General features: G+C 44.8%; 1 protein-coding gene across 1 annotated transcript in view; it reads right to left on the bottom strand.

The window, feature by feature from the left end:
* LOC135205501 (protein hairless-like) overlaps positions 1–16,791 on the bottom strand; it is a 78,790-nt gene that overhangs the window by 34,823 nt on the left and 27,176 nt on the right. Inside the window, exon 2 of the mRNA XM_064236230.1 lies at positions 14,880–15,038. Coding sequence (XP_064092300.1) covers positions 14,880–15,038 — 159 coding nt within the window. The remainder of the gene's footprint in view (positions 1–14,879; positions 15,039–16,791) is intronic.

Below are 16,791 nucleotides of genomic sequence, written 5' to 3'. Positions count from 1 at the left end.
TTGGTGTTTGCTCCCCGTACCCAGTATCGTATCCGCCGATACGAAAGGCCCCAGAGAAAAACATTTTCTCGTAGGTCAAGCGAACGTCTTTAAGATAGTGAGATGCAAAAATACCGAATTTGCACCTCCAATATGTCGTATATCAATGATTTTCTTTAGCGACATATTCTTCTGAAAAGAGAGAGACATCGCCACTGCTCTAACTTCATGAAGCTTTTACTCTTAAAAAGCGGAAAAGAGTCATCAGGACAGAACTTGTAGAGCATCTGTAATGACGCTCCTTATGAAGAAAGCTAATGCATTCTTAGACATGATTCTTGTGGGGTCCTTAATCGAACACCAAAGACCTTGCCTAGAGCCTCCCATTTGTTTCTTCCTTTGTAAGTAGAACTTCAAGGCTCTTACAGGGCAAAGAGACCACCTTTCTGTTTCTCTACCCACTAGACTCGATAAGCCTTTAATCTCGAATCTTTGGGCCAGGGATTCGAGGGGTTTTCATTTTTTCGCTAGAAAAAGTGTTCTAAACGGAGCAGAAGGCCGAGTCTCTGTTAAAGCCAACTTCATCTTCAAGGGCGTGAAGTTCACCAATTCTTTTGGCTGTCGCCAAAGATAGGAGAAACAAGCATTTCCTCGTTAAATCCCTAAACGAAGCTAAATGAGGAGGCTCGAATCTGTCAGACGAAAGGAACTTGAGAACTACATCCAGGTTCCAGCTGGGAGGAGTTAGTTCCTTAGATTTTGTCGTTTCAAACGATCTAATCAAGTCGTGCAGATCTTTATTATCAGCAATCTCTAGGTCTCTGTTTCTGAAGACTGCCGAAAGCATGCTTCCTGTATCCTTTGATAGTCGATACAGATAAGTGAGAGTCCTCTCTCAGGAACAAAAGGAAATCAGCGATTTCGGTTATAGAGGTACTGGAGGAGGACAACTTCTTAGACTTACACCACCTTCTAAAAACCTCCCCACTTAGGACTGATAGACTCGTCTAGTGGAAGCTCTGCGGGCTCTAGCGATAGCGCTTGCAGCTTATCGCGAGAAAACCCCTCGCTCTGACAAGTCTTTCGATAGTCGAAAGGCAGTCAGAGCGAGAGCGGGGAGGTTTTTGATGATGAAAACCTCTCGAAGTGTGGCTGTCTGAGAAGATCCATCCTTCTTGGAAGGGTCTGGGGAAGTCTACTGTCCACTCCAGCACCTCTGCAAACCAATCTTGTGCTGGCCAAAACGGGGCTATCAGGGTCATTCTTGTTCCGTTGGACGCTACAAACTTTCTCAACACTTGCCCCAGGATTTTGAAAGGGGGACAAGCGTACACGTCTACATGAGACCAGTCTAGCAGGAAGGCGTCGACCACGAGAGCTCTTGGGTCTTCCACCACTGAGCAAAAGACTTCCAGCCTTTTGGAAAGGAATGAGGCGAAACAGATCTACATGAGGAGTGCCCCAAAGATCCCAAAGGACTCTGACACCACCTCTGAATGAAGGTCCATTCTGTGTGAAGGACCTGGCTTCTCCTGCTCAGTCTGTCCCGCCTGACGTTTCTCGTACCCTGAACAAATCTTGTCAGGAGGGAGATGTTCCTCTGGGAGGTCCAAAGTAGCAGATCTCTTGCTATTTCGTATAGGAACAAGGATGTGTTCCTCCTTGCTTCCGAATGTAGGACAGGGCGGTGACGTAGTTGTTGCCACATTCACTTGGACCACACGTTTGCCACAAAAAGGTTCGAAGAACTTTAGAGCCAAGTGAACTGCCAGAAGTTCTTTGCAATTTATGTGCCAGGACACCTGTGCTGCCTTCCAGGTGCCTGACACTTCTCTCGGTCCTAGTGTTGCTCCCCAACCCTTCTCCGATGCGTCTGAATATAACACTCGGCTTGGGTTCGGAACTTCCAGAGAAATTCCCTTGTTCTCTTTTAGAGGGGACAAAGGGGACAACCACCATTGCAGGTGTGGTTTCATCTCCATTGGAAGGAGAAAACTGTCGGAGAGAAGTCCCGTCTTCCAATTCCGGAGAGAAGTCCCGTCTTCCAATTCCATGATCTCCTTAGGAAAAACTGAAGAGGACGAAGATGCAGTCTTCCTAGAGGAAAGAACTGTTCGAGCGAGGAAAGGGTGCCTAGAAGGCTTAACCATTCCCTCGCCGAAGTTCGTTCTTTCCCTAAGAAGAGAGACTTTCTCCAAGCCTCTCACGATTCTCTCTTGCGAAGGAAATACTCGAAAACCCCGAGAATCCATCTGAATCCCCAGATAGACTAAGTTCTGTCTGGGGATCAGTTGTGACTTCTCGAGGTTCACGAGTAGTCCCAACGCCTTTATCAGGTCTAGGGTCAAAGAAAGGTCCTCCAAACACTGTCTCTCTGTTCTGGCCCTGATGAGACAATCGTCCAGATATAGAGAGATGTTGACGCCTTTGAGGTGAAGAAACCTCGCCACATTCTTCATCAGGTTTGTGAAGACCTGAGGAGCTGAGGACAGGCCGAAACACAAGGCCCTGAACTGAAAGATCCTTCCCCCCCGTCATGAAACGGAGGTACTTCTTCGAAGAAGGGTGAATCGGGACATGAAAATAAGCGTCCTGGAGATCCAGCGACACCATCCAATCTCCTTGACGTAAAGCCGCAAGGACTGAGGCCGAAGTTCTCCATAGAGAAACTTCTCCTTTAGAACGAACTTGTTCAGAGCGCTGACATCTAGTACTGGTCTCCAGCCCCCCGAGGCTTTCGCAACCAGAAAAAGCGATTGTAAAAACCCCGGAGAGTTTTGCTCCAGAACTAATTCTATAGCTCGTTTGTCCCACATTTGATTCACCATCAGATGAAGAGTATCCCTCAGTACAGGGTCCCTGTATCTGGCTGACAGTTCCCGCGGAATAGTCGTTAGGGGAGGACTGTCCTGGAAGGGGATAAGATATCCCTTCCTGATTATGGACATCGAAGAGGCGTCCGAGTTTATGAATGTCCAGGCGTCTGCAAATTCGAGAAGCCTGGCACCCACTGGTGTTTGGAGGTTGTCTGTCTCACTTCCCTTTCTTAAAGGGACGGGAAGAAGCTTTACCTCTCCTCTCAGGACCTCTTCTCTTAGAGGGAGCTCTGGAGGGAGGGCCTCCTCGAAAGGGCTGAACAGTAGAAGTCGGTCCTTTCTTGTCAACCGCAACTAGGGGTCTCTTCTTCCTTGCAGTGTGAAGGAGAAGATCCTGTGTCGCCTTCTCAGTCAGTGAGCGAGAAAATGTCCTTCACTAACTGAGAAGGAAACAAGAAGTCTGACATGGGAGCGAAAACCAGGGCTGCTCTCTGTGAGGAGAAACCGCCTTGGTTAAGAAGGCACTAAAAATACTCCTCTTCTTAAGGAGTACACCGCTCCAAAGAGAGAGGAGACTTCTCCCGATCCGTCTTGTACTGCCTTGTCAATACATGACAGAATACTAAGAATGACTCGGGGTTCTAGACCTTCCGAGTCATGAGCCTTCTTAGACATCACCCCAAGGGACCAGTTCTAGGAAATTAAACACTTCCAAAAATATGGAAGAGGCCCTTGAGGAGATGATCAGTCTCAGAAATCGCCCAAGTCACACGAGCTCCATTCAAAGCGTGTCTCCGCGATGAATCAACCACGGTTGAAAAGTCCGCTTCAGCCGACGCTGGGAGAGAAAGGCCCATGTTCTCCCCAGTTCGGTACCAGACACCTCTTTTACCAGAAAGTATGGCTGGAGGCATACAGAAGGTGGTTCTGCCCAGATCCTTCTTCGACAAACATCCACTTGTCAAGAGGACTGTAGACTCTTTTCATAGAGATCGTAGGTCTCATCTTCAACACCGACAAAGACTTCGGTACGATCGCACTCGAAAACAGTGATCGAGGCGAAGGAGGAGCCGCAGGAGTCAACGAATCTCCATACTCCTGCAAAAGAAGGTCCGTCAAAACTCTATAGTTAGAGAAGCCTTCTCTACCGTTAACCTCGTCTTCCGAATCTACTTCCACACCGTGCGGAGAATCGGCTTGAAAAACGAGAGGATCTTCACCAAGTTCTCTCTCTACTGGCAACAAACTCCTACTAGGAGAGGGACTCATAGAGTGAACAGCATTCTCGCTCAAGTCTACTAGTAGTTCTCGCGTCTGCTTGACTTCTCACGCCTGGAAAGCTCTTCGCGCTTGGCTGGCGCCTCGCGCTTGGCTGGCGCTTCTCGCTTGGCTGGAGCTTGTTGCCTGGCTGGCATCTTGCGCCTGGCTGACGCCTCGCGCTTGTCTGACGCCTCACGCGTAGCTGACTCCTCGCGCCTGGCTGGCGTCTCGCGCTTGGCTGACTCCTCGCGCCTGGCTGGCGCCTCGCGCTTGGCTGACTCCTCGCGCCTGGCTGGCGCCTCGCGCTTGGCTGATTCCTCGCGCCTGAGCGTATCCTTATCTAGAGCAACTCGCTCGGATAGCTCCTGACGCCTGAAAGAATCTTCGCGCCTGGAAGACGTCTCACGCTTGTAAGGCTCTTCATGCCTGAAGGACGCTTCACGTCTGGCAGGCGAAAGAAGACGAGACTTCTTAATAGGAAGTCTAGCGTCCTTCTTGCGAGGGGGATCCCTCGAAAGAACTCCAACCAAAGAGGCTAACTGCTCTTGTACCGCTAGCAATATCCTCTTGGAAGCCACACCAGCGTCCTCTTCAATAGAAGAAGCAGGAGAACTCGAAGGAGTGCGATCCTCAACTACCGATCGAGGAGGCGTCGAGACCAGCTTAGCCTTCTTGATAGAAGAGGGGGCTTCCTCCGAGAAGCGCTCCGGGCTCGAGTCAAACGCGCGTTCTTTCCAGTGCCTTTTCAGTGGCCTAGAAAGATCCGAGTCCTTCCACCCTCGTTTAGGTGAAGGAGAACCGGACGACGAGAAACAATCTCGTAGGACGCTTCTATTAAAGCGGTCCTGAGCAGACTGTAGCGAACAGAACCTGCTGAAGGACGCCTGACCGTTGGGGATTCCCCACAACCTCCGTACGACTTTCGACTTTCCTTCTCCTCTGGGTATGTGAGTTTGGAAAAGGTTCTAGGCCTGGGCCTGGGAGCATCGCAGGGACGGTCAGACGCCCCCTCCACAACACTGGGAACACTCACTTCACTAAGTAATTCACTATCACTTTCCTTACCTTGCATGGCCGCCATTTTTGTCTTCATCTTACGAAGAGTAGCCTTCAGATTGGCGATTTCAGAAGCCGAATCCGAATGCAAAGCCTTTGAGGGTTCAGATACATAGGGAGAATCAAAATCATTAATAACAGGAGAGTTAGACTCGGAAAAAGGCTCAATAGGCCTTGTACTCACACCCTTTTGTGCAGCCCGTCTAATTCTATCCCTCTCTAACTTCTTCAAGTAAGAAGTTAGAGTCTTCCATTCATTAGCATTCAACTTTTCACACTCAATACAGGTGTTAGCTAAAGAACAGTCAAACCCCCTACACTTACGACATACAGTGTGAGGATCAACCGAAGCCTTCGGTATCCTCACCTTGCAGCCTACATTCACACACACTCTCACACTAACACTTGAATCAGACATTCTATCAGAAAAATCAAAAGCAAGTCCAAATCCAGTCCACGGTAGCGAATGCCAAAACAACGATCCAGTACGTCACCAAGAAATCCAAAATAGATGATCAAAAAGTCTTGAAAAGCGAATTCCAGTCAGGAGGTAGTAACAACAATGTTGATACCACCGGCGACAGAGAAAATATGATAGAAAACGGGAATGGTTCCTAGTCCTGGTAGATCACCTGACCTACCGGTAGCGAGTGGCACGAAATTTGAATTTCTGTCGGGGACGACGGAGTCTTAGCTAAGTATATATCTGACAGGTAAGTTCATTGTATGAAAATTAATATTCCCTACACTAGCGAAAGGTGAGATGGTCTACCGAAGCATTCGGTAGTCTCACGCTAAAGCCATAATTCACTTCTTCGAAAATTTTGATAAAAAGTTCACAAAAGCGTAAGCCAAACCAAAGATCCAATACTTCACCAAAAAAAACAGCCCAGAAGATCGATGGCGATGAAAAACGAAAATCAAGTCAGGAGGTACCAACAACGATGTTGCAGGCACCGGCGACAGAGAAAATCTTATTAGAAAACGGGAATGGTTCCTATTCCTGCCACCCAGCGGCAGGGCGGTAGATCACCTGACCTACCTGTAGCGTGTGCCGTGAAATTCGAATTTCTGTCGGGACGACGGAGTCTATAGCTAAGTATTTATCTGACAGGGAAGTTGAATGTACAAAAATTAAATGTTTCGTATAATATAATGATAACTTCAGTATATTGGTAGTAATTTCAATTTAGCCATCAAAGAAGAATATCTAATTGCAGTATATGGCAACTATATATCCTTAGGCACCCGCTTAGATGTGCCTGGGGGGGGGGGAGAGTTTTTACTCAGTCACAGCTGAGAACTTGATGTACCAAGACATCCCTCTCAGCCAACCTCTCCCTTGTCATTTTGCAGAGCATTTTTTACTTTGCAAGTCAATTCTTTTTACTTCTCTTGGCTTTTCAATACTTCTTTGTTCAGAAAAAGCCATGCCAAGAACAAGAAAATATAAACATCTGCATTCCATAAGAGAAAGAAAGATAAGATGATATGAAGATGAGGGTACTGACAATCAGTGGTAATGGGTGGGTGGTGCAGATTAGGGTACCACTACCACATCCATCTACCTCTCATGGTGAAAATATTCAGGAAGATATTTTAGAAGAGGAAATTGTTCATCGGTACTTATTACGAGAGACACTGTCAGAAGAATTAGAGAAAGAGAAAAAAAAGTGGCTGATGATTCTCAAAACACTGAATTAAGTGTGAAGAGGCTAAAAGAACTTATAAATTTCAGATATAAATGCAAGAAGAAACCCCTTTATCATTATAAAATGTCGCCCGAGGTCGTAGAAATGGTTATAATTATTCAATGCAGAAGATACAAACGAAAGATCATCTTTCCAAGAGAGAGGAAAGAGGGGAAATATAACATATCCAATTTATCATAAAAATGATATTGTCATGTTACAATAAAGTTTTATACATACTTACCTGACAGATATATACTTAGCTATAGACTCCGTCGTCTCCGACAGAATTTCAAATTTCGCGGCACACGCTACCGGTAGGTCAGGTGATCTACCGCCCTGCCCTGTGTGGCAGGACTAGGAACCATTCCCGTTTTCTAATCAGAATTCTTCTCTTCCACCTGTCTCCTGCGGGGAGGCTGGGTGGGCCATTAATCGTATATATGTCAGGTAAATATGTATAAAACTTTATTGTAACATGACAATATCATTTTTATACATTCAACTTCCCTGCCAGATATATACTTAGCTGATTAGCACCCATTGGTGGTGGGTAAGAGACAGCTAACTACTGAAATAGACAGGTAAACAACATATGTTGTAGGTATTAATAAACCTTGGTTCCTACCTTATTAGGCTGAAGACTTCGCGGCTACTGCCTTGGAGTCTGCTTAGCCTCAAGAGCCTCAGCGAGATATTGATCTATGGCTAAGAGTTCTTGTGGGTCTGCCAATGGGGTCTTATCCACTTACTCGGCAGAGCCTAAAGGCCTTTGTCATTGGGTGCTATTCCACTAACATGACAATACACCTTGTTCAAGGAGCACAACACCGATCCCGATCACCTGATCCTAACATCCATGTTAGTTCTAAGATTGCAAGGAGTTATCCCCGAACTCCTTACAAACAACCAAAAACTCGAAACATAATTACACTTTCATTTACAAAATATACAAAAAAAAAAATTTTGTACTCCCCTACTAGCCATACATACCCTTGATCCCCTACCAGCAATGACACTATGCTCCCGTGCGACATCAGTGAGCTTGCTAATAGAAAACCAAGCACATATCTGACAAGAGGGTTTATGTACGATAAAACACAATATTTAAGGATCAGTCTTTGCTCCAAGACCCAGCACTGTATCTGCTGATACAAATGGACCTAGCGAGAAGCACTTCTCATAGGTCACTCTCACATCCTTCAGATAATGAGATGCAACACTGAATTGCACCTCCAATATGTAGTCTCAATGATATTTTTTAGAGACATATTCTTTTGGAACGCCAAGGACTTTGCTACTGCTCTCACCTCATGGGTCTTGACCTTTAGAAGACCGAAGGATTCCTCCGAGCAGTTCTTGTGAGCGTCCGTAATTACGCTTCTCACAAAGAAAGCCAAGGCGTTCTTGGACATGAGTCTTTTGGGTTTCTTCACCGCACACCAAAGACCTTGTTGACAAGCTCCCATCTGTCTCTTCCTCTCTAAATAATATTTAAGAGCTCTCACTGGACAGAGAGACCTCTCTATCTCTCTGCCTACGAGGTTAGATAGACCTTTTACCTCAAACTTTCTGGCCACGGTTTTTGACGGGTTTTCGTTCTTTGCCAGAAACATTGTCTGGAAAGAACAGATGGCTGCATCTCCTTTGAACCCCACTGTGGAATCTAGAGCGTGCAATTCGCTCGTCCTCTTGGCTGTAGCGAGAGACACCAGGAATAAGCATTTCCTAGTGACGTCGCGGAAGGAAGCCAGAATGTAAAGGCTCGAATTTATCCGATGAAAGGAATTTCAGTACCACGTCTAGATTCCAACTAGGTGTTCTAGGAGTAGCTGCTTTGAAGTTTCAAAGGATCTAATTAGATCGTGTAGATCTTTGTTGCTTGCAATATCTAACCCTCGATTCCTAAATACTGAAGACAGCATGCTTCTGTATCCTTTTATTGTTGAGACAGAAAGGTGTGATTCCTCTCTCAGAAAGAGGAGGAAATCGGCAATATTCACTATAGAGGTACTGGAGGAGGACAGCTTCTGACTCTTACACCACCTCCTAAAGACTTCCCACTTTGATTGGTATACTCTTCTCGTCGAAGCTCTGCGGGCTCTAGCGATAGAGTCCGCAGCCTTGCGAGAAAAGCCCCTCGCTCTGACAAGTCTTTCGATAGTCGAAAGGCAGTCAGAGCGAGACCTGGGAGGTTGTGATGAAACCTCTCGAAGTGGGGTTGTCCGAGTAGATCTGGTCTGTTTGGAAGAGATGGGGAGGGGAAGTCCACTATCCACTCCAGTACCTCTGTGACCATTCCTGGGCTGGCCAAAATGGGGCTATTAGCGTCAACTTCGTGTTCTTCGAAGCTACGAACTTCCTGAGCACTTCCCCCAGGATCTTGAACAGGGGAAAGGCGTATGCGTCCACACCCGACCAATCCAGGAGAAACGCGTCTATTGCGAAGGCTCTCGGATCTTCCACTAGAGAGCAAAAGATCTCTATTCTTTTGGAGAGGAACGTCGCAAACAGGTCTATGTGAGGTCTCCCCCACATGACCAAAGACTTCGACCACTTCTTCGTGTAGAGTCCATTCTGTGGGAAGGACCTGATTCCTCCTGCTCAGTCTGTCCCCCCTGCTCTCACATTCTTGATGCCTTGAACAAATCTTGTGAGGAGAGTTATGCCTCTTTCTTCTGTCCAGGTTAACAGGTGTCTTGTTAACTGAAAGAGGGAGAAAAGAGTGCGTGCCTCCTTGCTTGCGTATGTAAGCCAGAGCCGTGGTGTTGTCCGAGTTTATCTGTATCACCTCGCCTCTGACTATCTCTTCGAAGAACTTTAAGGCTAGGTGTATGGCCACTAGTTCCTTGCAATTGATGTGCCAGGACACCTGTTCCTTTGTCCAGGTGCCTGACACCTCCCTTGCTCCTAACGTCGCTCCCCATCCCGACTCCGAAGCGTCAGCATATAACACTTGGTCTGGGTTCTGCAGGGCAAGCGATACGCCTTCGTTCTTTTGAAGAGGAAGGATCCACCACTTCAAATGATCTTTTACCTCTTGTGGAAGCGGGAAGATGTCCGAGAGTTGTCCCGTCTTCCAACTCCACACCCTTTCAGGAAAACTGAAGAGGCGAAGGTGAAGCCTCCCCATAGAGAAGAACTTTTCTAGTGAGGACAGGGTCCCTAAGAGGCTCAGATAATCCGTCGCTGAACTGTTCTTTTTCTCTAAGAAGCTCGATTATTTTCGACAAACCTCGAGTGATTCTTTCTCGCGAAGGAAATACGAAAACCCCGACCCCCTTTTGAGAATCCATCTGAATCCCCAGATAGACCATGTTTTATAAAGCATAATCATGTGCTTTATAAAACATATGTTCGTAGTCCACTTGAATATTGCAATATGATATGGTACCCACACTATCAAAAGGATATTGCACAAATAGAGAGTGTACAAAGGTCCTTTACAGCTAGAATAGAAGAAGTTAAGGACCTAGACTACTGGGAAAGACTACAATTCTTAAAATTATATAGTCTAGAAAGGAGAAGAGAACGCTACATGATAATTCAGGCATGGAAACAGATAGAAGGAATAGCAGAAAATATCATGGAACTAAAAATATCAGAAAGAGCAAGCAGAGGTAGATTAATAGTGCCCAAAACTATACCAGGAAAAATAAGGAAAGCACACAGGGGAAGGAGGAGGGGAGGAGTCCATCGCCTCCACCTCCTGCCTCCTTCTCACTCTGGTTGAAAGAATGGTTCTTCTTGCCTTCTTCACTCCCGAGGGAGACTCCTCAGGGAAGTTTTTCTGGGCTCGAATCAATAGTCGGAGCCTTCCAACTCCTCTTGAGTGGCCGAGATCGATCTGAATCCCTCCAATCACGTCTCGGAGATGAAGATCCCGACGACGAAAAACACTCACGCAGGACGCTTTTACAATAGCGATCCTTGGCAGTCTGGGGTGTCACAGAAACCGCCGAAGGGACACCTGATCGGTGGGGGATTCTCCACAACCTCCTTTCGGTTTTCGAACATTCCTTCTCCTCTTGGCATGTGAGCTTGGAAGAGGTCTAGACCTAGGAGCGTTGCTGAGCCGACCAGATGCCCCCTCCACTACACTGGGGACACTCATATCACTGTCCACTGAATAATCACTAGCCTTACCTTGTATGGCAGCCATTTTGTTTTCCATCAACTTGAAGGCTGCTTTTAGATCCGCAAGTTCTTTCGCTGAATCTACAGGTTCTGCAATAGGAGAAGGGGCTGCAATGGAAGGAGAAGTAGCAATACTTACCCTTGGGGAAGAACCCAAGCTAGGAATTAGTTCAGATCTCGAATTACTTAAACTTCTATAAGAAGCCTTCCTCACTCTTTCTTCTCTCTAACTTTTTTAAATAATTAGTTAGATTCTTCCATTCGTTTCTCACTCAAATTCTCACATTCCTTACAAGTATTAGTAAGAACATTCATACTCCCTGCAACCCTTGCATACCGTGTGAGGGTCTACCGAAGCTTTCGGCAACCTCACCTTACAGCCTACATTCACACAACGTCTCACAACCATTCCAGAGTCAGACATTTTTAAAGAAAATTCCAAAATCAAGTCCACAAAACAGTCCACAAAAGCGTATGCCAATCCAACAATCCAGATAACGTCACCAAAGTCGGTCAAGAAAGATCAATTGCCGGTGAAAAAAGAAAAACCAATCGAGAGGAACCAACAACAATGTTGATGGTCCGGGCGACAGAAGAATTCTGATTAGAAAACGGAATGGTTTGCCTAGTCCTGCCACCCAGGGCAGGCGGTAAGATCACCTGACCTACCGTAGCGTGTGCCGCGAAATTTGAAATTCTGTCGGAGACGACGGAGTCTATAGCTAAGTATATATCTGGCAGGGAAGTTGAATGTATAAAAACCTCAAACTGTGAAAACCAGCAAATAAATTGACAAAAAAAATATTGTCAAAAACCTTTGGAGGCCGTTATCTCAAAACTAAACTTATCAAACTTCAAATGGGAACTTCCAAGTAATGAATACACCTATCTCAATGAAACAAAGAGCAAATGAAAGCTAAACTAATTGTCTACAAAACAATAGCTTTTTTTTTTATTTTGTCTCCCAAAAAATTTTGGGATTCATTTTTTCCAAGAAATCAATCCAAGATTTTTCAAAAATCAAAAAATATTTGTAAAAAAAATTTTGAAAGGAATTGGGAAAAAATGCTCTATTACTTTATTCTAATATAATAATATCTGTCTAGCACGTAAATTTCAGCTCTTGGGTTGCAATAGTTACGGCCGAGTTTTTTTCTTTTAAGAATTTTTTTTGGGGGGCGGGGGTACCAGCAAATGAGGGCGGAAGAAGGAAAATATTAATACAGACCTTCTTGCTACACATAAACTAAACCATGCCAAAAATTTCAAACATTTATTTTCAAAGCTCCCCTTAACTGGCTTGGGGAGTAGACGCTTGTGCTTAGCTCTCCTTCCAAGCTGGTTGTCTGTGCCCATGTTCTGTTTTCAGTGTGTTTCATGTGATTGTTTTAGTTTATTATGGCTTCTTCAGTCTTCACAGCCTCATCAATGCACGTGCCCAGGCATTCAGGGTTTTTCCATGCTCAAGTTTTTGGCATCTTCAGCTACGGATCCACTTAAGACTTGCAGTACGTGCAGAACAAATTTTTGAACAGTGACCAATCCCTGCCAAGAATGTCATGCATGGCCTAAGTCACAGTGGAGGGTGTTTTTAGGAAGAAGGAACATCTCAGTTTCAACTCTTCCTTCTTGGGAGGGGTTTTCTTCATCTCGTATGGACAATTCAACTGCTCCCACTCCCTCGATCGCTCTTCCTGTGGCTAGTTCTAGTGTTCGTGTGTCACCTTCCTTTTCTTCCGTTGACCCGTCGATGGAAGTATCGGGAGTGCCTCAGGGTGATGTTATGCTTAATGTAGCCCCCTTTCCCTTGGGTTCCAATTATCTTCCTGAAAGGAAGGAGGATGCTTTATCTGATTCTTTTGTTGCAGATTCAATCATCCAAAATGGAGGCGGTCTGGACAGCACTTGGGCTACAGGGTTCACCCTCCTTGGATGGACTGTTGTCGCATTTCTTGGAGGCTCGTGCCCACCCCCTATCGCTCTCCCGCCTCCCCCGGACACTTCTATGTTGGCTCTCGCCTGCAGCCATCTTGTGGAGCCTCGCCTACAGTCCCTGGGTCACGCCTTATCACTCAAGCAGTGAGGCCATTGACTAGCACTGGTCATAGAGAAGTAACGTCACTCCCAGGATCCTCTTAGCCTGTGACATTGGTTGAAGCGGCTGCTCATCCTCCTGTCTCTATGACATCATCGCTTCCCGCTACGATGTCATTGTCCTCTCCTGTGGTTTTGTCTTGTGCAAGCAGAGGGAGTGCATCACCTTCTGCCTCTCAAGACTGTCTCCCCCATGCATGTTTGTGTTCGTGCAAGAGAGAGGGGTGCTTCGCCAGCTGCCCTGCAAGTTCGTGCTTCCCCATCACAGGTTCGTGTTCGTGGGGTTGACAGTGGAGCTTGCGGAAGGGAGTCATCCTCGTCTTCATTACGTGGTCGCGTCTCCCCGAGTGCGTGCTAGTAATGCATTGTCATCTTCTCTTCACGGCCGTGTCTCTCCTCATGGACATGTTCATGACAGTATGAGTGTCGAGTCTTCACCTTCCATACAGACGTGTTACAGACTTGCATGTATGTGCTCATGATTTTGGAGGTACTCCTCCTTCGTCTGTTCCAGTTCCAGTTCGTCAGCGTAAGGACAATAAGGCACCGATTAAAAGGTCGAAAGTTGTAGACAGGAGTGGTACAAGCTGTGTGTAAGGATTCATCACTTGACAAGACTGTGGTTGACAGTCAGGAATGAGAGGCTTCCCTGGTCTGCGGACGGATTCCTCTTTCTCCTGAAAGAAGTCTTAATCTTAGGAGTCAATCACCTTCGATTAGCTCTCTTCAGCAACGTTCCTTGTCTTGGGACCATGCTTGGTTGACGTCTCACGGACATGTACTCATCTCATCACACAGCCATGTACACTGTTCCTCCCGTGAACGCATACATGTTTTGCCTGACGTACGAGTATGAGATCATTTCAGCGCCAGTGCATGTGGTTCCTCACACGAGCCTGTACGCGGTTCAAGCCGGGACCGTGCACAAGTGTTGTTGCTTGACGATGCTCAGGAACCTTCGGTAGCTGGGTCTTCGAGTTTTAAGAGACTTCTCTCCTACCAATAATGTTCAGAATGCTGGGCTCCTTAGGGAAGCTTCATCAGTGTTGCTTCAAAAGGAGGAAGATACTGCCAAGCCTTCTTTTTCACGTCCTTGGTCACCGTTGCTGGAGCAAGAAGACACTCAGAGAATTTTTGTCTTCCTTCACAGAGGTTGTTGATCTCATTTGTGAGATCAACAATCTTGAGTGCAGGACACAAGCTCAGCCTTCTATCACCCCTACATGCATAGAAGCCTTGCTGGGTGCCAGTCAGGACCCTAGGACTTCTTTTGAACTTCCTGTCAGGCCACGCTCAGTCTATCTTGCAACGTGTGAACACTTCGATGTCGGACCGAGATGGTTCTCTACATTCCAAAGTATCATCCAAGCTTCTTCCTCCTCCTCTCATGCGGCATAGGAAATACTATGTGACTAATGTAATTCATTTGATGCCTCGTGACCTTAACCTGGACAATAGCTGCTGTAAGCACTTGATGTTTAGTAAAGTGCAGCAGAAAACATAATGAAGGACTTAGCTAAGTTGTTCCTATTATTGAAGTTAGGGACAGCACTGTATACCTACACGGAGCAATTGAAACGCTACCCATGAAATTTGAATTAGGTTTTGTGCATGGAAACTATTAGCTATATAATTACTGGGTAAATCTCATATACAAAAATGGGGCTACAAAGCAGGACATTATGAGAACCATAATGGTAGGTTGTTCTTATTCCATGCTTTAGGTGTACCTTGGGTGTGGAGATGCCACATTTTATGAGGATAATATTGGAAATTCCACTAGAACATGTTTAAAAAAATTTACCCATAGGTTGCAAGAAAATACAGTTACACAGAAATTACTGACCAGACTGAGAAGTAGGCGTGTCATGACGTAAAGGGTGCTGTGTAGTTGTAGTAGTGGCAGATGACGGAGGTGGCCAATAAGTTTTGCTCTTTACTGCTACCCAGCCAGCTGGGGCACCCATTTCTGTTCGATGGGACAATTCCAAAACAAACCTTCCCTCTGCAAGAAATAATGCGCAATTTAGTTAACTCTATATGAAACAATCCAAGAATTTATCTGCGGAGTATAAGAGGATATAGAAAAAGTGAATGCTTATTCTTATAATTTCTGTCATTTTTTTGAAAAATATGCAAATTATCCATTTGGAAAAGCCAAAGATCATTATGGCATAAAGAGTACAGTAATTCTTGGAAATATAAGGCAAAGAAGTTAAGTACTGTATCCTATTTTTATAAGCAAAATTATAACGAAGGGGAAAAATACAGTAAATTCAAATTTTTTTTAAGCAAATTGCATTTTTTCTAATATACAACCTGAGGTCCTTTATATTAGGAATTACATAAGGCAATGCCTAGAACCAGCCACTGAACTTTCAAACAAGGAGGTTAGGCAGTTAACTACCCGTCAGATAGTAGGAAATCCCATCCTGACTGAATATAAATATTCCGAATTCACTTTTGGCCCAGGTGTCAGATTGAGGGGTGGCATGAGGTGAGCATACATGTAATGTAAAGGACCTCAGGTTTGTATAGTTAAGGAAAATACAATTTACTTGAAAGAAAAATTTTTTTATTTGTTCTTACACAATATACAAACCATCAGTCCTTTACATTAGGAAGACTCACTGGTTGGAGGGAGGAATCTGAGAAGGTCTCTATGAACTGACTGGAGTTCACCACACCTGGGTTCTCTTCCTGGTCGACAAGAGCGAGGAAGGAAACCAAGCCTCTGATAAATTGACTGGAGTATAGGAACTTTGAGATCAATAATTAGACTTCTGGGCCATTTCAAATGAGGAAGGAAAACATAACCTCATATGAAATGGCATAAAAACCTTAGTGTTGGAGACCATAAGGCAAATATAACCATTGAACTTTTCTTATTTCAGGGCCTCCTTTGCCCCCTTGCTAGAGGAAGGAGAGGATATTTGCTTCTATAACCTAATCAAAGAAAATAAATTGAGAGCTTGATGGATAGACTTACCTGCATTGGCCGCCAGATCCATCATGTAACAGCTACTCTACTCTCTGCCCACATTCATAACTGAACGTCTTAGGAGAGATGCAACCCTGTCCTGTTAACCCTTTAACACCGAAGGGGTATACTAAAAATTGTCTCCCGTATGCCGAGGGGGTCTCGGTGTGAGCGCCAAAGCGGAAAAAATATTTTTGTCAAAAAATCACAGCGCGCTTAGTTTTCAAGATTATGAGTTCATTTTTGGCTCCTTTTTTTGTCATTGCCTGAAGTTTAGTATGCAACCATCAGAAATGAAAAAAAATATTATCATATATAAATAATGCGATATATGATAGCGTGAAAACAAAATTTCATATATAATTGTATTCAAATCGCACTGTGAGCAAAACGGCTAATGCTAAAGTTAATTTTTTTTTGTATTGTACACTAAATTGCAATCATTTTGGTATATAACACATTGTAAAACAATCAAAGCAACACAGAGAAAATATTATCATAAAATGAGGCATGAATTCGTAATGTGCGGACGTAAAATAAAGTTTTTTCAAAAATTCACCATAAATCTAAATATTGTTCTAGTGACAATTTGTTTCAAAATGAAGATAAATGATTGAATATTACTATACTGTAAGAGTTTTAGCTTACAATTGCAGTTTTCAACCATTTCGGACGAGTTAAAAGTTGCCCGAATGTCAAATTTTTTTATATATATTTATTTATATGCAAATATTTCAAAAATGAGAAAAGCTACAACCTTCAATTATGTTTTGTTGTA

The sequence above is a fragment of the Macrobrachium nipponense genome, chromosome 11 (genome assembly GCF_015104395.2).
Source record: "Macrobrachium nipponense isolate FS-2020 chromosome 11, ASM1510439v2, whole genome shotgun sequence".
Lineage (NCBI taxonomy): Eukaryota > Metazoa > Arthropoda > Malacostraca > Decapoda > Palaemonidae > Macrobrachium > Macrobrachium nipponense.
Note: the sequence above shows the minus strand (reverse complement) of the source record. Positions and strands in the feature narration are given on the sequence as shown.